The sequence below is a fragment of the Xenopus laevis genome, chromosome 5L (assembly GCF_017654675.1).
Source record: "Xenopus laevis strain J_2021 chromosome 5L, Xenopus_laevis_v10.1, whole genome shotgun sequence".
NCBI lineage: Eukaryota > Metazoa > Chordata > Amphibia > Anura > Pipidae > Xenopus > Xenopus laevis.
This window is the reverse complement of record NC_054379.1, coordinates 15,230,152-15,257,111: the sequence shown is the minus strand read 5'-3', so window position 1 is coordinate 15,257,111 and position 26,960 is coordinate 15,230,152. Positions and strand designations below refer to the sequence as shown.

General features: G+C 41.6%; 1 protein-coding gene across 2 annotated transcripts; it reads left to right on the top strand.

The window, feature by feature from the left end:
- The first annotated feature begins 266 nt into the window (after positions 1–266).
- Positions 267–17,975, top strand: slc30a10.L (solute carrier family 30 member 10 L homeolog). Of its 2 annotated transcripts, none has more exons than XM_041562549.1 (4): positions 267–744; positions 12,132–12,218; positions 14,555–14,794; positions 17,011–17,975. In XM_041562549.1, the coding sequence occupies exons 1-4, from the start codon at positions 294–296 to the stop codon at positions 17,496–17,498; spliced, it is 1,266 nt and encodes a 421-aa protein (XP_041418483.1). In that variant the 5' UTR covers positions 267–293; the 3' UTR covers positions 17,499–17,975. The 2 variants fall into 2 exon arrangements, with proteins under 2 accessions (XP_041418483.1, XP_018118104.1); XM_018262615.2 differs by lacking the exon at positions 267–744 and adding an exon at positions 9,452–10,634.
- Positions 17,976–26,960: the final 8,985 nt, after the last annotated feature.

Sequence of the window (26,960 nt, the reverse complement as noted above, 5' to 3'; positions counted from 1 at the left end):
CCACCGAGGTGTCAGTTGTTTACTTTGCTGTCGCTATTTCACCTTATGTTCTGCAACAGTTTTTTTTACACAAACCAAACTTTTGTCCCATAAGAGGTTGATGGGCTTTGCTTGGCATGGCCATGGCCGTACGTTCTCGCAGATTGCCCTTTCTGGAGAAGTGATTATTTTATGGCGCTGTAAAACGATTTCCTAACATTCTAGGCAGAGATTAGGAAACATAAAAGGTGCTCCCAGGCTGTAACTTTGCAGAGCGTTCAGTCTCGGCACAGGCAGCAGAGAAGAGCAGAGCCATGTCTCGATACACTGGAAGAGCCGCACGACTCATTTTTATGTGCGTTGTAAGTTTTTTCCTTTTTATAGGCGAGCTGGCCATTGGGTATGTAGGAAATTCCCTTTCGCTCTCCTCTGATGCCTTTGCGGTTCTGTCCCATCTTATTTCCATGCTCATTGGCTTGGTAGGAATGCGACTTAGCCGCATACAATGGCACAAAAGAAGCACCTTTGGGTTCCTGCGAGCCGATGTAGTCGGAGCCTTTGGAAATTCCATCTTTGCTGCCGCCCTAATGTTCAGCATCCTCATTGAAGCCATCAAAAGATACATCGGCCCAGAAAAGACAGAGAACGCCCTGTTGGTTCTCATTGCCGGGATCGTTGGGCTGGCCATCAACGTGCTCAACTATGTCATATTCATGGACTGCTGCTTCCCAAAAATGCCAGATAAGGCCGAAGACCTAGAGACAGGTAAATGATCATGAACTTTATGCAGTGAATAATTACAGAAGCAACAGTAATGAGCTTAAATGCATTTATTGACTTCGCCTTGGCCAAAAAAAAACCCCTTGAAACCTGTTAAACCATGTTATTCAAAATGGGAAACTAGGCTACTATTTTTGCTTTGCTGGTGAATAGAATTGGGACTTGGGGTTGTTACAGATCAACAAAACGTTCATGTGGTCCCCTTTATATGGAGAGCCATCCCATGACCATGTGTTGGCATCAGAGCCTCTTCTGTATCTGAGTACATATGGACACATGAAGTGAAGATGTCAAGCTCTGGTGGTGCCTAAACAAGATGGTGAATTGGAGCACAGATATCAGACTTGTGATGCTCTGTCTGTTTTTATCTTTGTGTTTGTAACGGAAGCTCCCAGGCTGGCGGTTTCATAAACGTTACGGTATTTCCCATTTCACTTCTCGGAAGGACTCTTTTACTAGGGTCTCGGTTATATCCCTTCAGATGTTTAGAGGGCATTAAAACCTTCATATAAAGTAACTCAGAATGCTTTTGATTTTATACAAAGTGTTCTAATATTCGTTAACAGTCATTCATGAATATTTTAGCTTGCTAATATCAGCCCTTCAGCAACTCTCAGAATGGTATTAGCGGTTTCAATATATTAGAAAAATAGTAAATGTAATGTGAACTAGTGGAGCACTCTGTGTAAATATGCATTCCATTTGGGTTTAGATCCCCTTTAATGAATAGGAGCTTATCTTGACTAGTATAATATTTTTCAGATGATGTATTTCATTTTCTGACATGTCTGCCCATTACTGTAATTTATCTCTTAATATTGGCATAGAGAGGAATTTGGCCCCTGTATTACACGTCACTGTAATTTTAACAGAACCCTTAATTATTTAATCATGTCGTTGTGAAATCTCAATGGCACTCTGATCTGTTCCGTCGCAGGGACTTATCTCGAGCCCGAGTCTATTGCACTGTGCCAAGGCTGCCCTTTATATTGGCTCTAAAGTTCAAGCCATTCTGCACTCAGAAACAGAATCTAATCACAGAGCATGTCGTTCTCGCTGGAATTTAAAGGTTACTCCATAGTAATTGGGGTTTCCCGGGTGGGAAGTACATATGGGTTGGTCGTTGTACTTATCCGCAACTGCATTGTATTTATGGATTTAGCTCTATGTACAGATCAGTTTCAATAAAACACATTTACAAACATTGGTTGGTCATTTTCATTTGCTGCTGGCTTGGTAGGAAGAGCAATGATATATAGAGGACCCCTCACCTTAATGGCGGCATATACCATAGCCTGCAGACGGAGGTGTTTCACTGTTGCTAGCAGTAAATTTCCCCTTTAGTCTTCAGAATCAGGGGCTGGGAAATTAAGCTCTGAAGTAGTAAAAACTTTGAAAGGGCTTATTCTCCTTTAAATTAACTCTTAGTATGATGCAGAGAATGATATTCTGAGACAATTTGCAGTTGTTTTTTTTTTTTTGCTTTTTGAGTTATTTAGCTTTTTATTCAGCAGCTCTCCAGTTTGCAATTTCAGCCATCTGGTTGCTATGGTCCAAATTACCCTAGCAACCATGCACTGAATTGAATAAGAGACTGGAATATGAATAGGAGAGGCCTGAGTAGAAAGACCCGTAATAAAAAGTAGCAATAACAATAAATGTGTAGTCTTACAGAGCACTTGTTTTTTAGATGGGGTCAGTGACCCCATTTGAAAGCTGGAAAGAGTCCAAAGAAAAAGGCAAATAATTAAAAAACTATAAAACAATAAATAAGGGAGCAAAATAGAAAGATGAGGAATAAAAAGTAGCAATAACAATACATTTGTAGCCTTACAGAGCATTTGTTTTTTAGATGGGGTCAGTGACCCCCCATTTGAAAGCTGGAAAGAGTCAGAAGGAGAAGGCAAATAATTTAGAAACTATAAAAAAAAAAATAATGAAGACCAATTAAATAGTTGCTTAGAATTGGACATTCTATAACATACTAAAATTATCTTAAAGGTGAACCACCCCTTTAAAGGAGAAACAACATACCCCTAACTTACTTACCCCTCTGCACATGCGCAGTTGTTGAGAAACAGAAAATCGATCCAACTGCGCATTCGCTGCTTTGTCAGTCTCATTCCGAAGATTAACGTAGAGAAGAAGATGGCGCCCGTGAACTCCGCTGGACAGAATCTGCACGGAGGGACAAGTAAAGAGTGGGCATTTGCTCAGGGGGGCAGGGGGGAGGAGGGAGAGGGGTCTATGTAGAGTAGAGGGTTAGGGTTTTTTTTTATTAAGGGTTTGTTTCTCCTTTGACAATCACCTTGCATGAAAGGAGGACTCCATACAAATACATTAAAAAATACAATAAAATGAAAATGTAAAAATCAGGGAAGTTCATTATGCATTATATATTGGTGGGACCAGAAAAAAAAAACTGGCTAAAATGCGGGAAAACTTCAAATCAGGGGATGTAAAACTGAGGTTTCACTGTAATACAAAAAAAATCTAAGAAACTTCCCGATGTGCATTTATTCATAATATCAAATGATTTGTAAATGTATTTATTTTCTCTATGAAATTTGTATTTTTACACTATGGATGGAGTTCCCCTTTAAGTTAGTAGCCTAAAAAAGCAGTTCAGGTATGGGATCCATTATCCGGAAACCCCATATCCAGAAAGCCTCGAATTACGGAAAGGCTGTCTCCCATAGACTCTATTATAATCAAATAATCAATTTTAAAAATGATTTCCTTTTTCTCTGTAATAATAAAACAGTCGCTTGTACTTGATCCCAACTAAGATATAATTACTCCTTATTGGAAGCAAAACCAGCCTATTGGGTTTGTTTAATGTTTACATGATTTTTTAGTCGACTTAAAGTGATACTGACAAAAAACACTTTTTAAAATATGAATGTACATTAAGGGGCACATTTACTTAGGGTCGAATATCGAGGGTTAATTAACTCTCGATATTCGACTGTCGAAGTTAAATCCTTCGAATATCGAAGTCGAAGGATTTAGCGCTATTCGTTCGATCGAACGAAAAATCGTTTGATTCGAATTGTTCGATTCAAAGGATTTTAATCCATCGAACGATTTTTCTTCGACCAATAAAAGCTAGCTAAGCCTATGGGGACCTTCCCCATAGGCTAACATTGACTTCGATAGCTTTTAGGTGGCGAACTAGGGGGTCAAAGTTTTTTCTTAAAGAGACAGTACTTCGACTATCGAATAGTCGAATGATTTTTAGTCCGAATCGTTCAATTCGAAGTCGAAGGTCGAAGTAGCCAAATTTTTTTTTTCGAAATTCAAAGTTTTCTTTATTCATTCCTTCACTCAAGCTAAGTAAATGGGCCCCTAAAAGTTACCTATAGGTCATGCTGATAAAATATACTTTATGGGCAAATACTTTATGGCAAAATTATAAGAAGCATGCAAAGTCAATTTTATGGTAGAGGTAAAAAAAAGGTTCAATTTCTGGTGTCAGCATCTGTTTAAGATATGAAGATCCAAATTATAGAAAGATCTGTTATCTGGAAAACCCCAGGTCCCGAGCATTCTGGATAAGAGGTCCCATACCTGTAATAGAATGCCAGCCTCTTGTGACATGCCATGGTCTGTTGGAACAGGATCAGTGACTAAACCCAGAAGGGGGTCATTGACGAATAGGTGCGAGCCGTGAATTGTATCCCCTTCTTGGTGCACCTGGGATAATTGTAAATGACCCCCATTGACTTACTATAAGGATCAGTCAGGAAGTAATTGAGGTCCTACTTCCCTTATTTCTAATGAGTGACCAGCAGCATCTTCCTTCATGCCCTAATTAGTGCTGCCCCCCAAATATCACCAGTGCCCTGGCCTATATATCCCCCCACCCACTGCTCACATCCACCACCACCTTTCACACCCACCCTGCTGCCAACACAGAATACCTACTCCCTACAGGTGACTTGCTCCTTCCTGTCCCCCACGCTGGTCGCTATCTTGCAGCCCCTCCTCCAGGCTGTACCCCCACCTTGTGCACAACAGGGTGGGAGCGCAGCCCGGAGGAGGACCACACATAGGCAGTTGCTTCTGCTTACTACATAGTATCATAACTACTGTACCCGGGCCTGCACCCACAGGAGACAGGACGTCTTCTCATCGTGGGTGAGGAAGTTCATGTGCCCGCATTTTGGGAGGGGAGGGGGCCAAGGTGCACATCATGCAACTAGACCCGCTCAGTATTAGTTCTGCTACCTCTAGTATTACCATAGTAAGGTACCTATACTGTGAATAAGGTCATAAAATACTGCATGGTGCAGCCAGAAAGGGGGTACAGGGGTAACTGTAGAGCAAACAACTTAATGATGTTCTTGGTAAGAGTCACAGGAGCTTGCATTTACAGGAAAGGTGCATTTCAAGGCTATTGTTGTCTCTTACTCAATCCCCAATACAGTTAAGGGGGTGCAGACAGCTGCTAACCCAATTACTGTGGCCAGTGTCAGACTGGGCCCACCAGAACACCTTAGACCGCGGGCCCACTTTCTAAACTATTATTCCTAATCCTCCACTCCTCACTTAACCTCTTTATTCTTCTAGATTTTTCTACCAAATTACTATACTTTATTCTTTCATTATTAAGTCTATTTTTCCCCATACAGAAATAAGGAATGACCATGAAATAGGCCATAGTTAGAAGCAAGAGGCCCACTGACACCTGGGCCCACCGGGAGTTTCCTGGTCTCCCCGTGGTCCAGTCCAACACTGCCTGTGTCCTGTCATATTTGGGAGTTTTAAGAACTTATTCCATTTTACATTATAAAACTGCAAGGGGTGGTTCACCTAGGGGCTCATTTACTTAGCTCGAGGGAAGGAATAGAAGAAAAAATACTTCGAATTTCGAATGTTTTTTTTGGCTACCTTGACCATCGAATTGGCTACTTCAACCTTCGACTACGACTTAGAATCGAGCGATTCGAACTAAAAAACGTTCGACTATTCGACCATTCGATAGTCATAGTACTGTCTCTTTAAAAAAAACTTCGACCCCCTACTTTGCCAACTAAAACCTACCGAGGTACAATGTTAGCCTATGGGGAAGGCCCCCATAGGCTTTCTAGCAATTTTCTGATCGAAGGAATTTCGTTCGATCGATGGATTAAAACTATTTTTCCTTCGATCGATCGAAATATTTGCGGTAAATCCTTAGACTACGATATTCTAAGTCGAAGGATTTTACTTCGACAGTCGAATATCGAGGGTTCATTAACTCTCGATATTCGACCATTAGTAAATGTGCCCCCTAATGTCTAGTCTGTTATAGAATGGCTAATTCTTTGCTACCTTTTTTTTAGTCTTTAAATTTTTTGCCTTCTTCTTCTGACTCTCCCCAACTTTCAAATGTGGGTCACTCACCCCATGTAAAGAACAAATGCTCTGTAAGGCTACACATGTACTGTATTGTCATTGCTACTTTTTATCACTCCTCTTTCTATTCAGGCCGCTCCTCTTCATATTCCAGTCTCTTATTCAAATCAATGCATGTTGCTAGGGTAATCTGTACCTTAGCAACCAGACTGATGAAAGTGAAAACTGGAGAGCTGCTGAATAAAAAGCGAAATAACTCAAAAACCACAAATAATAAAAAAAGAAAACCAATTGCAAATTGATCTCGATCATACTAAAAGTTAATTTAAAGGTGAACAACCCCTTTAAAAATCATGGGGAAAGCTGATGTCTTTGGGTTGATGCCTTTTCTGTATGGTGATCGGCAACACTAAGGTTCCGAACTGCCTCTCGTCGGCTAGAATGTAAATCGCCGGTGGGATGGCATTCAGAGCGCTTTGTTTTCCGAAGTCGCCGGTTTCCTTGTGAGCCAACTTTGAGCGACTTTGGAAAACGAAGCGCTCCGAATGCCATCCCACCGGTGATTTACATTTTAGCCGGCGGGGAGGCAGTTCGGGGAGATTAGTCGCCCCGAAGAAGAGGAGATTTGTCGTCCGGCGACTAATCTCCCCAAATCTGAGCGTGTGCCCTGACCCCAAAAATAACCTGTTTTACTGATTCCCGGCAGCCTCTGACTGATCATGATCTGGACAATCATTTTCCTTTTGAAAAGTGGCAAAATTAGGCAGAGGTGTTAACTGATACTAAGTCTGGCATTTCTGAGTCTATAACCAGGATTAGACTTCTGTGTCGTCCTGGGTAGCCGAGGGTTAATCTCTTTATAGAGAGGGCCTATATATGATGTTGAAAACTACAATCTCATGTTATTATTATATTGATCTTATTTTCCACCCGGGGAAGTGATACCCTTGAACTGTTCCCAGTTACTGTTTGCAGTTATTCGTAATGGTCGTACTTTTTGGACACTGCCTTAGCTGGGGAGGAAGGGGGGTGCAGGATGAAAGGCCATCCCAAGTACCCCAGGAAAAAACATATCCATTCTCAGGAGATCAATGACCCACAGAATGAGTGTGAAATTCACGTATACAGCAGCAGCGCCACCTAGTGTGAATAGCGATATCTACAGTTACATTTTGACCTAGAGACAGAGGTGCTTTGGATGCAAAAAATAAATTGCTTAAAGCTCCCCATAGACGCAAAGATTTCTCTTACCGAACGACCGATTTTAGCGTAGTCCGACCAATCCTTCGAAATTATCGTGCGGTTAGTGGGATTCGAACGATCGTACATCTTACAATTTTTTTTGCCCTGACATCTGTCAGGAAATTGATCGGCCAGGTCAAAAAATCTTTGTCGGTCCCAGTGCAATCTATTTATGTTTGCAGGGCCAAGCAGGCAGCTCCCCTTTGTTTTCCTGGCAAATTGGTCTTTTTAGTTGATGGACAATTCGTACGATCGTTCCGAGAAGATCGTGGTCTCACGATCAGGATCTGATCTTTTAAAAATCTCAACATCTATGGCCAGCTTTACAATCAGAGCTCCTTATGGGCCAGGTCACTTGCTCAATAGGAAGCATTGACTAAAGCTACAAATTAACTGGCTACTGGCCCACACAGCAAAATCATGTTAGGGACCATTAAACTCAAATTCACACTGTGACCCCCTATTCTTCCAGCTCACCCGATAGTTGCTGCTTTCTCTAACTCTAAGCATCTGTGATTAGTATTAGGGCTACTATACTCTAACTATACGAACTACCTGCAGCTACAAGTGTTCAGGCCTATGGGGTGCTTTAGTGTCTTACTATATTATATTATATAGTGAATAAATTACCCCCTCTTGTAAAATATAAGGATATTATAAGTTACCGACGAGTTTCATGACCAAATAAAAGTATGAGGCTGAAGGCTGAGTGTTTTTATACAGGTCATGGAACTCCGAGGTAACTTCTAATATCCTCATATTTTGCAACTGGGGGTACTTTATTTATTATAATACACAAGTTTCAGTGAGTCATGTGACAGAAATGACATCAGAACTCACCGTTTATAAGGATATAATTTACAGGATATTCATGGCTTTTGTGTATTATATATATATATATGTATCTTATGTTATTATATATTATTATATATTATATTACTATATATTTGTTCACCTTTGAGATTACTTTTAGTATGATGTAGAGAGTGATATTCATAGATATTTTGCAGTTGGTTTTCATTTTTTATTATTTAAGGTTTTTGAGTTATTGGGCTTTTTATTCAGCAGCTCTTCAATTTGCATTTTAAGCAATGTGGTTGTTAGGTTCCAAATGACCCTAGCAACCATGCATTGATTCGAACAAGAGACTGGAATATGAACAGGAGAAGCCTGAATAGAAAAATGAATAATAAAAATTAGCAATAACAATACATTTGTAGCCTTACAGAGCGTTTGTTTTTTAGATGGGGTCAGTGACTCCCATTTGAAAGCTGGAAAGAGTCAGAAGAAGAAGGCAAATAATTTAGAAACCATAAAAAAATAAATAATGAAGACCAATTAAAAAGTTGCTTAGAATCGGACATTCTATAACATACTAAAAGTTACCTTAAAGGTGAACCGCCCCTTTAAAACAGTTGTCTGCTGCTGTTATTAAAGGGGTTGTTCGCCTTTAAATTAACTGTTAGTGTGATGTACAGAGGGATATTCTGAGACAATTTGCCATTGGTTTTCATTTTTTATTTGTGGTTTTTGAGTTATTTAGCTTTTTATTCAGCAGCTCTCCAGTTTGCACTCTGGTTGCTAGTGTCCAAATTCCCTTAGCAACCATGCATTGATTTGAATAAGAGACTGAAATATGAATATGAGAGGCCTGAATAGAAAGATGAGGAATAAAAAGTAGTAATAACAATACATTTGTATCCTTACAGAGCATTTGTTTATAGATGGGGTCAGTCACCCCCTTTGGAAAGCTGCAAAGAGTGAGAAGAAGAAAGGCCAGTTGGAAAGTTGCTTAGAAAGTTGCTATAAGTTAATCACCCCTTTGAACAACAACTCCCAACATTCTCCCCAGTCTCCATTATCAGAGGATGCTGCTGGGAGTTGTAGTGTAATAACAGATCTCCCATGTAATAGAGATGGATGTACTCCCCTTGCTCATTTAACCCCACGGCTCCCACCCGAGCAGCTTTTGGGCGGTATAACGGGGCGGGTGTGAGGCTGAAGGGCCGCAGAGCGCAGACTGGAGACTCGGAGCAAACGCTTCCGGTGACCTTCTCACTGCGGAGGGACACGGATAATGACGTAGAGAGCCGGACACCTATAGGGGGAGGAATAGGAGGGGCTCAGGCTTCGGCCGCTGATGTCACGTGTTGATGTCACACACAGTCGCTGCCTACGTGCCCGGCAGGTGTATCGGGAAAAAAGAGAGGCGGGTGGGAGGGAGTGATGAGCTCATGCGCCTCTCTTATCTCTCCCTTATAAACCCGCCGCTGCCTCCAGCTCAGCACTAGCTCCTCTGCTCGTCCTACACGAGACACCTGCGGAACTGCTGCTGAATTCCTCGCCGCGTCTCTCATAGGAAATCAAACTTCCGTCTCACCTGAGAACGACCCCACATTTCTGTCTTCAGGGGATTCCCAGGCACCTCCTGTGTATGAGCCCCCAGCTCTGCTCCGCGACCCACAAGGGCCCCACCTGCTCTACTAACAACACTCCTTTTTTTATATTTGGTGGGTGTCGATTTTTTTTCTTTAATCCTGGGTCCCCTCATCTGATGTCACAATCTAAACTGTGATCTTGTACAGGGGCCCAGTGTAATAGTGACACCCCTGACCCTATATATAACATTGACTTTTCCTCTGTACATAGGGTTGTCACCTTTTCTGGAAAAAAAATACCGGCCTTCCTATATATTTATCTTTTTTCCAATTAATAACATTGGGATCAGCCATCATTTTGGGAACCCTGTCCGGCCATGGGCCGCTACACAGGCAAGACGTGCCGACTGATTTTCATGCTGGTCCTGACCGTGATCTTCTTTGTGGCCGAGATCGTGTCCGGTTACCTTGGCAACTCCATCGCCCTGATCTCGGACTCGTTCAACATGCTGTCCGACCTCATCTCCCTGTGTGTGGGCATCACGGCCTCTCGGGTTTCCCGGCGCAAGAGCCGGGGCCCCAGGGCCACTTACGGTTATCCCAGAGCTGAGGTGGTGGGCGCCCTGTGCAACGCCGTCTTCCTCACCGCCTTGTGCTTCACTATCCTGGTGGATTCGGTGCTGAGACTGGCCCAACCCCAGAGGATCGATAATGTCACACTGGTCCTGATTGTGGGGGCCCTGGGGCTACTAGTGAACATTGTGGGCCTGTTGGTCTTCCAAGACTATAGCGCTTGTGTGCGATTCTTCTGCAGGCGCAAGAGTGAGCTAGAACGTGCCAGCTCTTCCGACCACCAGCTTAATGTCGCCCCCTACAGAACTGACGGACAGGGAGGACTAGAGGACAACCAAGCAGGTGCTCTTCAGTTATAAAAAGCAGGTTTTGGGGTGTTGTGCTGCTCTTAGCTCAAGAATATGGTCAGACTTGGGGTTCCTACACTTTTAAAGGTGAAATTTGGGAAGTCTCTTTTAGGTCAGGCATATGGATGGCTTCACGGCCCCAAATATTATTATTATTGTTATCAGTAGCCTGAGTGTTATTGCCTATTATTGCTCTTTTAAAGGGCAAGTCAACCCGCAAAATGAAAATTTGCCTAATAACAGAAAACATAATTCAAAGCAACTTTGCAATACACTCATTACACATTTTCTATGGGGTTTAAGTTATTTGTACATGTATTGCTATTGAAAACAGCATTTGTCTGTCCTGTTCCATTCTCTGTCCTGGTGGCCCAGACTGTTACTGTAAGACAAGGCAGCTGATTAAAGAGGTTGTTCACCTTTAAATTAACTTTTAGTATGATGTAGAGAATGATATTCTGAGACAATTTGCATTTGGTTTTCATTTTTTATTATTTGTGGTTTTTGATTTATTTAACTTTTTTATTCAGCAGCTCTCCGGTTTGCAATTTCAGCACTCTGGTTGCTAGGCTCCAAATTACCCTAGCAACCATGCACTGATTTGAATAAGAGACTGGAATATAAATAGGAGAGGGCATAAATAGAAAGTTGAAAGCCATAAAAAGTAGCAATAACAATACATGTGTAACCTTACAGAGCGTTTGTTTTTAGATAGGGTCAGTGACCCCCAGCTGACAGCTGGAAAGAGTCGGAAGAAGAAGGCAAATAATGCAAAAACTATGAAAAATAAATAATGAAGACCAATTGAAAAGTTGCTTAGAATTAGCCATTCTATAACATACTAAAACTTAACTTAAAGGTGATCCACCCCATAACAGACCTCTCTTTGCTGGGGAACTAAGACTTTTGCAATACTGTTTTAAAAGTAAGAACCAGAAGTTGAGCAAATGCAGCTTTCAAGTGGTTTTACAAATACTGTAACATTAAAAGCACTGAATATCTTTAACAAATATATACTGTAAATTTGCTTACAATTATGTTTTCTTTTGTTAGGCAAATTTTGTATTGGGATGTTAGGACTATATCTCCCATCATGCTCAGTGTTTTTGCCTTGTAGTACCTGAGGTTCTAAAGCCATGTGCATTGTTTATCCCTATCACAATTCTGACTGTGTTTCCGTCCAAGCGATTACCAGGAAACTCAATGGAGGGGTCATTTTTAGTCATGTATGAAACTACATGATCCCTATAGACTCATACTGATGATTGGCTTATCTCTATGGCCATGTGATTACCCATAAATGCCTTTGAAGCTGTCGTCGCTACCGTTAATAACACTCGATTAACCCGCGAAGTACAGTCGTTTTATCAGCTGCCCAAATCCGATTGGCTCTCACAGTGTCGGCATTTAATTTCATGTAAAAAAAAAAATGTTGGTATTTCTTTTATTTGTAGAACTTATACACAACACAGCGTCTCTTATTTGGCTACAGGTGATGCTATGAGCCCCCCACAGGCGGATGCAGAGAATGAAGAAAAGAAGCAGGAGGGGAACAAAGCGTCGACGCTGAATATTAGAGGTACGGCACTTTCCTCCTCAATTATTGGGTGTTTTAAATGCTCTGCCCCCTAGTGGAGAACAAACAAATGCTCCTGTCCGCTAGGTGGGCCTCCCAGTACAGATATGGGACCTGTTATCCAGAATGCTGGGTTTTTCCAGATAAGGGGTCTTTCCGTAATTTAGATCTCCATACTTTAAATCATTTACATAAACCCAATAGGCTTGTTTTCCTATAAGGGTTAGGGCACACACTCAGATTCGGGGAGATTTGTCGTCAAGCGACAAATCTCCTCTTCTTCTTATTCCCCCCAAACTGCCTCCCACCAGCTAGAATGTAAATCGCCGGCGGGATGGCACTCAGAGCAATTAGTTTTCCGAAGTCGCCTGAAGTTTCGTTGTGAGGCAATTTCAAACGACTTCGGAAGACGAAGCGTTCCAAGTGCCATTCCGCCCTCGATTTACATTCTTGGCGACGGGAGGCAGTTCGGGAAGATTAGTCGCCTCGAAGAAGAGAGGCGACTAATCTGCTCGAATTTGAGCATCTGCCCTGACCCTTAAAGGGGTTGTTCACCTTCCAAACTTTTTTTTTTTTTTTTTTCAGTTCAGTTTTCAGATTGTTCTCCAGAAACAGACTTTCCATTTTTAATTTTTTTGCCATATTTCCAAAATCAAAGTTTAACGTTGAATGTTGGTGTCTCTGGTGTTTGAGTCTGGCAGCTCAGTAATTCAGTTGTAGATTCTGAACTGTTACAAATTTGCTCCATTAGTTGATACATTTCTCAGCAGCATCTCTGGAGTATCAGCAACTATTGTATCAAGTCTAACAGCTGCCTGTAATGAAACCCAGAGATTCTGCTCAGCAGGGACAAAAATAAGAAATAATAAGGGTCAGGGAAAACAGGCAGATACGGGGAGATTAGTCGCCCGGCGACAAATCTCCTTTTCTTCGGGCTGACTAATCTCCCCGTATCTGCCTTTCCACTGGCTAAAATGAAAATTGCCGGCGGGATGGCACTCGGAGCGATTTGTTTTTCGAACTCGCCTGAAGTTTCCTCGTGAGGCAATTTCGGGCGACTTCGGAAAATGAATCACTCCGAATCTGCCTGTGTGCCCTGGTCCTTGGTGTATCAATTTACAGTTTACAAGGTCAGCGACCCCCCCCTCCCAGAGCTGCTTTAGAAGGTGAAAAATTACACTTTACACAAATATTAGTCAAACATAGAAAATGTAAAGTAAATGGGAAAAAGTCTTTATTTCTGGTGAACAATCTGAAACCAACTGAACTGAAAAAAGTGTTGGAAGGTGATCAACTTCTTTAATTATATCTAAGTTGGGATCAAGTACAAGCTACTGTTTTATTATTACACAGAAAAAGGAAATCACTGTAAAACATTTGAAATATTTGATTAAAATGTAGTCTATGGGAGATGGCCTTCCCGTAATTCAGAGCTTTCTATATATTGGTTTTCTGGATAATGGATCCTGTACCTGTACAAGTGAACAAACACAACCGGTGCAGTAATAGTCGGACTTCAGCATTTTGGCACAGACGTTGCTATGATATATCGCTGCTGGGAGAAAACAGTATGTAGGAGTTCTGTGATTTTTGGATTGGTCCTGTTTGTCTGATACCGGCTGTTATTGAACTACAACTCCCACCACCCGTGACTAGCCAGCCACCCGTGACTAACTGATGGGATGGGGGAGTTAACATTGCTGATTATTGTCTTTATAGGAGATGTTCCATGTTTTTTTCATTATGAACCTCTCCAGTTTGAAATTGACACGTGGATGCTAGGGCTTCATTATCTTAGCAACCAGGCAGTTGTCTGGACATCAGGCTGAAAGATAAACGGAAATGGGTCTGAATAGAAAGTTTCAATGAAAACAATATAGCTGCAGGTTTTTGGCTGGGGCTGGAGAGGGTTTGGGGGAGCGAGGGAGCAGACACCCCTTCCAAAAAACTCCCCGTGCTTCACGTGTAACCTGATCCCCACAGGTATATATTGTACACGTTCTATCAGCAGACAAAGGGAGCAAAATAGTAATAAAATATCTCCTGTAATAGTCCAAGTTTAAATCCATCCTTAAACGAATACAAAGTATCCCAACATTGTGGATCATACGCTTGACGCGTTTCGTGGCTTCTCGCCACTTCCTCAGAATCCACGAAACGCGTCGAGCGTATGATCCACAATGTTGGGATACTTTACTATTTTGCTCCCTTTGTTTGCTCCGTGTTTGTTGATATAACCTGAGAGGGTTTGGGACAGACAGGCAAGTGTTCCCGTGCGCTACCAGTAACTGGCCGATGCGACTCATGAATTCACTGACTCCGTTCTTCTGTACTTGCAGGTGTTATGCTCCATGTGATGGGCGATGCCTTGGGCTCAGTGGTGGTGGTGGTAACTGCCGTCATTTTTTACGTGCGCCCCTTGGATAAGGACGCCCCCTGTAACTGGCAGTGCTATATAGACCCCAGCCTGACCGTGGTGATGGTCGGCATCATCCTCTTCTCTGCCTTCCCTCTCATCAAAGAGACTGCCAACATCTTGCTTCAGATGGTCCCTGAAGGAGTCCAAGTGGGAGAGATTGGTAAGTAGTGCTACCTACCTCCCAGTCATATCCGGCACTGGAGCTCATGTAAAGGGCTTATTCAACTCAAGTATGATGTAGAGAGAGACATTCTGGGACAATTTGCAATTTGTGTTTTTTTTTTTATTATTTCTTGTTTTTGAGTTATTTCGATTTTTATTTAGCAGCTCTCCAGTTTACAATTTCAGCAATTTGGTTGCTAGCGCCAAGTTACCTAACAACCATGCTTCGATATGAATTTGAGACTCAAATATGAACAGGAGAGGCCTGAATAGAAAGATGACTAATAATAAGTAGCAATAACAATACATTTGTAGCCTTACAGAGCATTTGTTTTTTTTTTAGATGGGGTCAGTGGCCCCCACTTGTAAGTGGAAAGAGTTAAATGAAGAGGGCAAATGATTCAAAAACTATAATACATGGCAATTAGAATTTGCCATTCTATAACATGCTAAAAAGTTAACATAAAGGTGAATCACCCCTTGAATTGTTTTTATCCTCTTTAGCATTTGAAGGGTTTTAATAAAAATCACATAAATGTGAATTTCTGGCAATTAAGGAAAATTAAATCACGTCATTTACAAATCGGTGTCTTACCTTGAGATACATTAATAAGGACTTGCCTTAATAAGGACCATGCTCTCACGTGATTGGGGGCGGAGGAAAAAATCTGATTTGCTGTAGATACAGTTCACATGAAGCTCTGGCCTATCAGCTCTTTTCTCTGTCCCTGAGTCCTGCAGGATGGCTAATGGGCGCTAATCTAGACTCCCCAGCCAGACAGAGACAGCTGATTTAGTAGGAATAACCCAGCGAGACAGTCACATGAGAGCCAGGGAACTCACTTCCCCCTTTAAGCAGAAGTAGAGGAAACCGGCATTTCCACTACACTTGTACTTCTGATGACAGTCAGCACACGAGGGCACATTTACATATGAGTCAACACAAATTCTTTGGCAATAAGTGCCATACACTCAGCACTTGTGCCCGCCCATCACGCTGCTATTCGCTGGCCATACACTGAGCCAATAAAACATACTGACCCTGCCCACTCGGCAGTTTATTGGCCCCTGTATGGGGCTCACTCCTAGGGGGTCCTGTTCATTCAGCATCTGGGTGAAAACTGGCCATATATTTATCCGGCAAGTTAGAAAATCGCAGACCCCTCCACTCTTGTGGCTTAGAGATGAGCAGAAGCCCATTATGCAGGAGATGCACAGAGAATCTAATCATCTGCCTCACAAGGACCAAACATAGAGGAGCCTTGGTTTCCCTGTTTAGCTCAACAAATAACAAGAAGCATCGATTTTTATTAATTAAAGCAATAGGCAAAAATGGTGTTCAGCAAAAGCAATATTAATTTTACTCATGTTCAACATGCTCCTTTAAGTACAGGGCTCCACAGATGCCTACCTGCTCATCATTAAAGTAAGGATCACATACAAATTTCATATACCTCCCAAATGTCTTCACTCTTGTGGCTTAGAGATGAGCAGAATCCCATTATCCAGGAGATGCACCGAGAATCTAATCATCTCGCAAGGAGGAATTTTGGTTTCCCTGTTTAGCTCAATAAATAACAATAAGCAAGGGGTGCACTGCTCCTTTAAAGCAACAGTTCAGTATAAAAATAAAAACTGGGTAAATAGATAGGCTGTGCAAAATAAAAAATGTTTCTAATATAGTTAGTTAGCCAAAAATGTAATGTATAAAGGCTGGAGTGACTGGATGTGTAACATAATAGCCAGAACACTACTTCCTGCTTTTCAGCTCTCTTGGTTTCCACTGATTGGTTACCCTGGCTACCAGGCTGTAACCAATCAGAGACTTGAGAGGGGGGAGCACATGGGACATAACTGTTGCTTTTGAATCTGAGCAAAATACTGAGGATCAATTACAAACGCACTGAACAGTTATGTCCCATGTGGCCCCCTTATAGTCACTGACTTACTCAGAGTTAGAGAACTGAAAAGCAGGAAGTAGTGTTCTGACTATTATGTTACACATCCAGTCACTCCAGCCTTTATACATTACATTTTTGACTAACTGACTATATTATAAATATTTTTTATTTTGCACAGCCTATCTATTTACCCCGTTTTATTTTCACACTGAACTGTTCCTTTAAGTACTGCTCATCATGGAAGTAAGGATCATATACACACTTCATATATACCTCATTCCAATCAAATGTTATTTTTTGTTTTGTTTTCCAGGTCAAAAACTATCCTCAGTTCCTGGGGTTAAAAGCATCCATGAGATCCATATCTGGGAACTCGCCAGCGGCAAGAACATCGCCACCCTCCATGTCAAATTCCAGGACTTCACCAATCACACCACCGCCAGCCAAGACATACGAAAAATCTTCCACGAGGAGGGGATCCATGCCGTGACCATCCAGGCCGAGTTTCCAGACGAGAAGGACCTGACGCTGGTGTGCAGTGCTCCGTGCATCTCCGAAAAATGCGACGCCCATCTCTGCTGCAGCCGCGAACTGGTCCCGTACTCCGAGATTGACGGCAAGACCCTGAAAAAGGGCAAATCCTCCCAAGTTTGGTACAGGAGTAATGACTTGGTGCTCAATGTCGAGGCTCGGGTTTCTGCAGAACCTTTGTGGGAAGAAGAGGCTGGACTGAAAATGAAGGAAGCGATGCAGAACGGCTTCACTATAGAGGAGGAATCCCTAAAGGCCACTCATTTATAACAATAGTCTTATATTAAGCAGTATGGACCCATAAGAACTCATTCAAGCTATATACTATGTATCTGGACATCACATGACTTGAAGCCAGGACACGGTATCGGCAAATATATGTCTTTTTGTAGGTGTGTGTTGAATGTAAGGTGAAAGGTTAATGGACCAGATAAACCTGTCAGACAGGCTTTATGGGGCCAGATAAACAAGCTGTGTATTGGGGCCCCAGGGACAGCAGGAATTAATTAGTCATGTATAATGGTTACTGACACCTTCATGGAATAGCGTCGTGTTTCTCTGCATGACATGGGAAAACGGGCATTACATTCAGGACCCCCAAGGCTCGTTGGTTGTGCAGGGCTACAAGGAACTGTAACACCAAAAAAGGAAGTATTTTAAAGAAATGACAATATGGGCAGAGACGCGCTGCGATTCGGGGATATTAGTCGCCCGGCGTCAAATCTCCTCTTCTTCGGGGCGACTAATCTCCCCAAATTGCCTTCCCACCTAGTAGAATGAAAATCGCCAGCAGGTTGGCACTTGGAGCGCTTCGTTTTTCAAAGTCACCTGAACATTCCTTGTGTATCTCTGCCCTATAATGTACTCCTGTGCTGCACTGGTAAAACTGATGTGTTTTCTTCAGAAACTACTATAGTTTATATAAATAAGCTGCTGTGTAACCATGGGGGCAGCCATTCAAGCACAGGCTGTCCCCATGGCTACACAGCAGTTTGTTTATATAAACTATAGTAGTACTTATATGTTATCTACTGTGTATCCTGTGCTTGAATGGCTGCCCCCATGGCTACACAGCAGCTTGTTTATATAAACTATAGTAGTACTTATGTTATCTACTGTGTATCCTGTGCTTGAATGGCTGCCCCCATGGCTACACAGCAGCTTGTTTATGTAAACTATACTAGTGTTTCTGAAGCAAACACACCAGTTTTACCAGTGTAGGGCAACACTACATTATATTGTCATTCCTATACAGCACTTTAAGCAGATACGACATTGAAGTCTGGGGGGGGGGATCTCTTGGGTGCTGCACACAACGTGGCACTTAAATCGCCACCAAATCCAGTGCACCTTTGCCTGCTGCTCTTATTATTGCTGATTTGGGTAACCATTAAATTAGCTCGGCTGTACAGGTCTGGAATCCGTTATCTGAAAAGTCCTCATCCAGAATTACGGAAAGGCCGTCTCCCATAGACTCCATTTTATCCAAATAATCGGAATTTATAAAAATGATTTCCTTCTTCTTTGTAATAATAAAACAGTACCTTGTACTTGATCCCAACTAAGATATAATTAATCCTTATTGGAAGCAAAACCAGCCTATTGGGTTTATTTAACGTTTACATGATTTTCTAGCAGAAAATCTAGCGCTGGGGTTCCTGTTGGAATGCTACATTCACTCTATAGATATTGCTTAACTTAGTCATCCTTGTATCAGCTTGCAGGGGAATGACCTCTAGCCTGCTGGTGCACACGTGGGTCAGGTGATTATCGAATCCAGCTTAGCCTTTGCAACCAATCAGAATTTTGTTTTCATATCCATACGCCAATTGGCCAATCAGAGCATTTAGCTGACTGAAAACATTTTTTCTAGGGCCCCCCCAAACAAAATATTTTTCATAAATGTATATGGGTCATGCTTATCCGTCATGGCCCCTCAATACCTCCTGTGGCCCCTCAGGGCCCCCCAACACCTCCTGTGGCCCCTAGCACTTGCAGGTCACACCACAGCCAACACTGCCGTGATCATACCAAAATACAGCTGAATATTTTATGTATTAAAGGGGAAGTAAACCCTCAAAACAAATGTTCTATTGAGTACTCTTTTGAGTTAAGCATATTAAGCTGCAATGTTGAACCTGTGCCCTGGGGTGACGTGAGCACAGTCAACTAATCTTCAGCCCCTCTAATCGCCAGCCTTATCTTAAAGTGCACAGTGCTTGCTATGAACTACACCCAGGGGCCCTGAGCCAACACAAAGATTACTCTAACACCCTCCCCTTAGAATAGGTATCTATGAATGCAGCTGTAAATGCTGTTGTTTCCCACAGACTGGGGGGAGTGATTTTATGGTGTATTCCCGACTTCCTGTGCTGCATTGTCAGTAGGGTAGCACTTCCCCTTTAAAAAAATAAAATAAATTAGGTTAAAGTTAAAGTTGTTCATATCAAAACATGTCCTTACTATAGGAATAAATGTATTTCTCATGGTACTGCCTTTAGTTATGGGAGTATGTAGGGCTCCCTTTATTTTGTATAAATAATCACTATTTCTGTTACTTTCCCTGTCATCTCCTCCTGTTTTATTTGTATAGTTGTGTAACATGTACAATAACTGTGTGTGCGCCTTTTCATTTGTGCTGTGAATTTAACTATGTTCTCAAAGGATCCTCCAGATGTATATTAAAGTCTTATTTTTGTAATATTTACTGGTCTGTGAGTTTATGTGGGGTTGTATAGTGTAAGGTGGAGCGGCCCCCCTGCTATTAGGGCTGCCTCAAGGCTGTTATGTGAAAGGGGTGGTTAACTTTTAGTATGTTATAGAATTGCAACTTTTCTTTTTTATACTTTTTAAATTATTTGCCTTCTTCTCTTTCCAGCTTTCCAATGAGGGGTCACTGACCCCATCTAAAAACAAATGCTCTGTAAGGCTACAAATGTATTGTTATTGCTACTTTTTATTACTCATCTTTCTATGCAGGCTTCTCCTATTCATATTCCAGTCTCTTATTCAAATACATGCATGGTTGCTAGGGGAATTTGGGTGCTAGCAACCAGATGGCTGAAATTGCAAACTGGAGAGCTGCTGAATAAAAAGCTAAAAACTCAAAAACCACAAATAATAAAAAATTAAAACCAATTGCAAATTCAGAATTCTCAGAATATCGCTCTCTACATCATACTAAATGTTAATTCAAAATAGAACAACCCCTTTAAAGGAGAATTAAACCCTAAAAATAAATATGGCTAAAAATGCCATAATTTATATAGTGAACTTCTTGCACCAGACTCAAGTTTCAGCTTGTCGATAGCAGCAATGATCCAGGACTTCAAACTTGTCACAGGGGGTCACCATCTTGGAAAGTGTCTGTGACACTCACATGCTCAGTGGGCTCTGATTGGCTGTTGAGAAGCTAAGCTTAGGGGTCGTCACTAATTATCCAACAGAAAATGAGCTTCCCCTGTAATATAAGCTGAGGCTACAGGTTTGCTGATTATTAAATTCTGATGCTAATTGCACTGGTTTCTGTGCTGCCATGTAGTAATTATCTGTATTAATTACTAATCAGCCTTATATTGTTACATTTCTATTCTATGTGTACTGTATATTGTGAGTGGGTCCCTAAGCTCAGTAAGTGACAGCAGCACAGAGCATGTGCAGTGAATCAGCAGAAAAGAAGATGGGGAGCTACTGGGGCATCTTTGGAGACACAGATCTTTATTGCTAAAGGGCTGTGGTTGCCTTGGGCTGGTACAGAAGCACAAAACATCATGTACAACATTTCTAGCTACTTCTTTAGTTAGGCTTTAGTTCTCCTTTAATGGCTCAGCTTGATGCCTGTGTTATTAATAAGAGAGAAAGATAACAGATTCCAGCCTGCTGATGCCAACCTATCTTCTCCCACAATCCACAGCTACACCGGCAAACCCTTATTAGGTTGCACGTATTACTGCCAGGTTTGTCTATAATCTATAAATCAATAATAGCACTGGAACTTTCTGCTAAAGTGTTGATGATTTCCCCACACCCCCTAAGCTTAGCTTCTCACCAGCAGCCCAGACCTCACTGAGCATGTGCAGTGCCACTGACACACAAATGGGGTTTAACAAGATGGGGAGCGGCTTTGGAATATTACCGTAATAGGTTTACTGTACCTCTGGGCTAGTACTTGTAACCTTAGAATTTAAAAGACATTGGGGTTCATTTATAAATAGTGGGCACATTTACACCTGGGCAGTAACCAATAGCGACCAATCAGTGATTCGCTTTTTTTCAGCCAGCCTCGGGTTGAACAGTGAAAGCAATCATCTGATTGGTTGCCATGGGTTTCTGCCCAGGTGCAAATTTGCCCAGTGTTTATAATTCAGCCCATTTCTAGCCATACTGTTTCTTAAGCTTTAGTTCTCCTTTAATACCACAACTCCTATTCCCCAGATCAATACAAAACACATTACTGTATTCCATAACCATGACTGACTCACACATATAAACATGTGCCCTGGCTGGAACTTTAAATGCTACGTGATTAATTATATCCTTGTAATTATTAACTCTCTGCAACCCATTAACCTTTGCTTTTCTGCATTCTGTGTGTCGCTCCATGGAACAGTTTTGTGTGAATATAAAGGGACAAGGAGTGTGTGTGTCACATATTGTTGTGTTGTGTTCCTGTAAAGGACACATTTCTTTCTCTCTGCTTAGTGCTGGGTTTCCACAGTGCGCACAAAGAGCTTACGCTCTAAATATTGGGGGAACTGTTGACCAATACGTTTCCTGGAAGGACTCAATGACCTCTGTTGCTATTGAGCAGTTGCAGTCGTTTGTATCAGGAGCAACACAAAATGCAGCATAGTCAAAGCACCTTATCACTTGTCTCAGTCCTGCTTGGGGTTTGCTAACGAAGGCATTTTCTTTGCTTTATCTAAATAACGCAGCCCCGTGTATGTCCCTCCCAGACCAGCTGCCAACCACATATAAGAGAAGGAGTTAAGAATACAAAGGTTGGGGGTATAGTCTTATGCAAAGAATTGGAAAGCTCAAAGTAAGTGCAGAAGACCGAATGATAGTAAATGCAGTAGCAAGAATAATTATAAAATTAAAAATTAAACATTTTTCACATGTTATAATTATTATCAGTGGGTCTTCTCCATCTATTTTGAGCTTTCCGATTCTTGGCAAGCCTTGGACTGGGTTTTTTTTTCGTGATGAGACCGCAATGAGATTTTTTGAAACTTTATACATATATATTTATTCCTTAGCAGCAGATATACACGCCATTTATTGTATTTTTTATTCTTATGCAGCCAATAAGAGGGGCTCATATCTTTGCATTGTGCTGAGCCAAATAGTGCACATTTATATATATATATACAGTGCTAATTATCCTTTCATTTAAAAAAAAAAAAAATTGCTATTCTGCAATTCTGAAGCAGAGTCGTCGGTTTGCATGGGGCTGAATATGCATCTGCTAAAGCTCAGTGCCCTCCACTCATATCAAGACCCCCCATTCCCTCAGTCAGTGAAGGGAGTAGGTGGGCACTAAGGGAGGCAGAGAGAGGGCCCCAGGGCTACACAGTAACTTGTTTAGTTCATGGCCAAATGTCTTTATGGACAGATATGTTAAAGTGGTGGTTCACCTTTAAGTTAACTTTTAGTATATTATAGAATGGGGCAGTGTCGGACTGGGACACCAGGGGCCCACCCAAAAACCTTAGACCAGGGGCCCACTCTCAGTACTATTATTCTTCCTCTCCTCACTCAACCTCTATTCTGCTAGTCTCTTTTCTTTACATACTATAATCAATTATTCCACCTATTTAGCCTCTTTGTTCTCATATAAACAGGGAATGACCATGAAATAGGCCAAAAGTTTAGCAGCATGAGGGGCCACTGACACCTGGGCTCACAGGAGTTTTCCTGGTATCCCGGTGGGCCAGTCCGACACTGTAATGGGGAAAATGGCCCCATATAAAAAAACAAATGCTTTCTAAGGCTTCAAATGTATTGTTATGGTTACTTTTTATTACTGATCTTTCTAGTCAGGGCTCTCCTATTCATATTCCAGTCTCTTATTCAAATCAATGGATGGTTGCTAGGGGAATGTGGACTCTAGTAACCAGATGGCTGAAACTGCAAACTGGAGAGCTGCTGAATAAAAAGCTTAATAACTAAAAAAACACAAATAATAACGAATAACGATACACCAACTGCAAATTCTCAGTCTCAGAATATCACTCTCTACATCATACTAAAATGTAAAGGAGAAGGAAAGGCTAATATTAACTGAGCTTTATCAGAAAGTTATATATAAATACACCAGTAAACCCTCAAAGTAATGTTGCTTTGAGTCCTCAACAGAAACATCACATTTCTTTCCTTCTACTGAATACACATGGGCTTCTGTATCAGACTTCCTGTTTTCAGCTTAAACCTCCAGGGCTAGGGCTTGAGCATGCTCAGTTTGTTCCTCTCCCTTTCCCCCCTCCCTGCTGTAATCTGAGCCCAGAGCTATGAGTGAGACAGGGAGAGACTAAGGCAGGAAGTGATGTCACACCAAGCTAATATGACAGCTGCTATCCTAAACAAACAGAGAGCTTCTAGAGCTGTTTACTCACGTATGGTAAAGCATTCTACAGAATAAATATAGTGTTCTAGCTTTCACTATTGTGGCTAATCTAATGGCAATCAACTACCTCAGTAGCTTTCCTTCTCCTTTAAAGGTGAACAACCTCTTTAACAGGTGCAAAGTGTGTGAATGTCAATTAACTTATGCCGACCAAAGACACGCAAACTAACTATCCTAATTAGCCTTCAGCCTCGGCCCCATATCCGTGCTTTGGTGCAGGGGGATTCGGATGCTCCATAATTTGGGAAGTCTATTCTATTGTGAATAAATCATATTCAGGTCTATACTGGGTGTATGAAATGTTCCAGCCGAATTAGACAGATTTACAGAGTATCTGGAATTATCCTGATTATAATCTGCAGTTAATGAGCGGCTGGAATGTTCCTGATCACTGATCTACATCCCAAGAGAACACAAACCAACCACGCCCAGTAATTTGAGCTCTTGTTCATCGGATACAAAAAATAAGGCACGCAGGTATATTTGCCCTTGTCTCTAGTAATTGAACAGGTCAGCATTGTAGCATCCCAGTTCCTGGGACCCCAACCTTTATAAATTCTAAGCGACTTTGCAATTGATCTTCATTATTTTTTTTTATACAGTTTTTGAAATTGTTTCCTTTTTCTACTGACTCTTTCCTAATGGGGGTCACTGACCCCATCTAAAAACAATTGCTCTGTAAGGTCAGAGACACACACTCAGATTTGGGGAGATTTAGTCGCCAGGCGATAAATTGCTTCTTCTTTGGGGTGACTAATCTTCCCGAACTGCCTCCTGCCGACTAGAATCGAAATTGCCGGCAGGATGGCACTCGGAGCACTTCGTTTTTCGAAGTCACCCGAAGTTTCCTCGTAAGGCAACTTTGGGCGACTTTGGAAAACAAAGCGCACCAATTGCCATCCCATTGGCGATTTACATTCTTGCCGGCGGGAGGCAGTTCGGGGAGATTAGTTACCCCTAAAGAAGAAGAGGAGATTTGTCGCTGGGCGACTAAATCTCCCCAAATCTGAGCGTGTGTCTCTGCCCTAAGGCTACAAATGTATTGTTATTGTCACTTTTCATTACTTATCTATTCAGGCCTCTCCTATTCATATTCCAGTCTCTTATTCAAATCAATGCATGGTTGCTAGGGTAATCTGGAGCCTAGCAACCAGACTTCTGAAACTGGAGAGCTGCTGAATAAAAAGTCAATTGCAAAATGTCTCAGAATACCACTTTCTTCATCATACTAAAAGTTGATTCAAAGGGGATCAACCCCTTTAAAAGGATATTGGTAGCCTATGAGAAGTGAAATTATGATACAAAAGCACAAACCATTTACTTTGCGATTATGGGGTGCCGTTTGTCCCAAATACATTCTGTATACAAAACTATCCCTAATACACAGAATGAATGTCTCTCATGTTATATAAGTATTTGTGACCATACACAGAGAAAAAAATATACAAAAGACTTATTTCTATTAAAGAATGAAAACAAAATCTGGTTAGTGCACAAAAGGATGTCATTATATCACAAACTCCATTCTGTACAGTTTAACAAGCAATCTGTCTCTCAAATGTATAACCTCCATGTAACGGACACACTTATGTGCAAAGTTACTTACAGAATGAATTATGTAAAAACAAAGTTGGACATAATATATAATAGTGTAACTAACTAGTGATTGTCAAGCTAGATTTGACTGACAAAATAGATATTTGTGACAGAAAGCAAGATTTTATAGTACAGGATTCATTCTTTCCACAAAATGACAGTTTTGTTTCACAAAACAGATAAAATAACCATTCTGTGAAGCAACACTGTCAGTCACATTCCTGAACCAATAAGAACAAAGCTTATTGCCATATACAAACAAGATGAGAAGTGGCCAGCTCTGCTCCACATGGCTAAGGCAAAGTATCTGACCTGCTATAGAGGGCGCCCTCTAATGTCCCCTGTGCTGCATAGTAATAAACATGAACAAACCTTTCCTAAAAGAGCTGCTGTTAAACACTACAGGTTCATAAATGGAAGTTTTTACAAATGGCTGAGAAATATAATGCTGCTGCATTTATAATGATTGTAGAGAAAGAAAAGTATGCAAAACTTATATAAATATGATCATTTTAGGTGATATGGCTATTCTTATTGTAGTAACCTGCTTGTGTGGCCATTTTGGTTAAGGGCATTCCTGCTGTTTTGCCATTATCTTATGACTCACTCCTGTTCCTCTTCCTGTCTAAGCTGAGAGTAATAATGGGACAGGCCACACCCACCTGCGATGTTGTATTAAATGTACCAGAAGTTACTGTGCTTGTCTGGCTGCTTTGCCTGACTCTCAGAGTCAGTTATAAGTTTTATATATGATAGTTAGACTCCAATGTCTCCTCCTAGCTGTAATCTTTCACCAATTAGCTTTTAGTAGTCTCTTAATAATGTGCTTAGCTATAGTTCAACTACTACATAATAGCTTTACCGCCTTTAGCCAGAGACTTGGGACTGATCATGTGCACACACATTGTGTATAGTATGATGTGTAGGTTATATGAGCAGCCACTCCTGAGTACTGTGTGTAAACAAAAGGCTTTAGGACTTCAACTTCACCTCCTTTCGTGAATTCGGGTCTTTTCCCGTGCTTCGGGACTTCAGCTTCGTCTTTTCGGCACTTCCGCATTCTGTAATATGCGAAATGGCCGCATGGCTCGGGCGCTCGTAAAGGGGACACGGCTCTTTGAAAAATGCAGCACTTCTGGGCCCCCCTTCAGGCCTGGAACACTTGTCCCCCCTGCTCGCGACCCTGGACATGCATGTGACATGGGCACAGTTGTGCTCTCTGCTTTAATGTTGTGCCCCCCTCCACCCACTCTGATGTGAAAGAGTTAAGCACTGGGCAGGTAAGGGGACGACATCATTAGAGTCTTTTGTTATAAATAAATATAAAGCATTGTGCAGCTTGTTGCTTCTATATAAATAGATTATGATCCCCTAAAATTGCCCCTGCCTAAATGACCCCCTTTTGTTTACACGCAGTACTCAGGAGTGGCTGCTCATATAAACTACACATCATACTGTAGAGAATGCGTGGTCATACCTCCCAACATTTTGGAAGTAAAAAGAGGGACAAA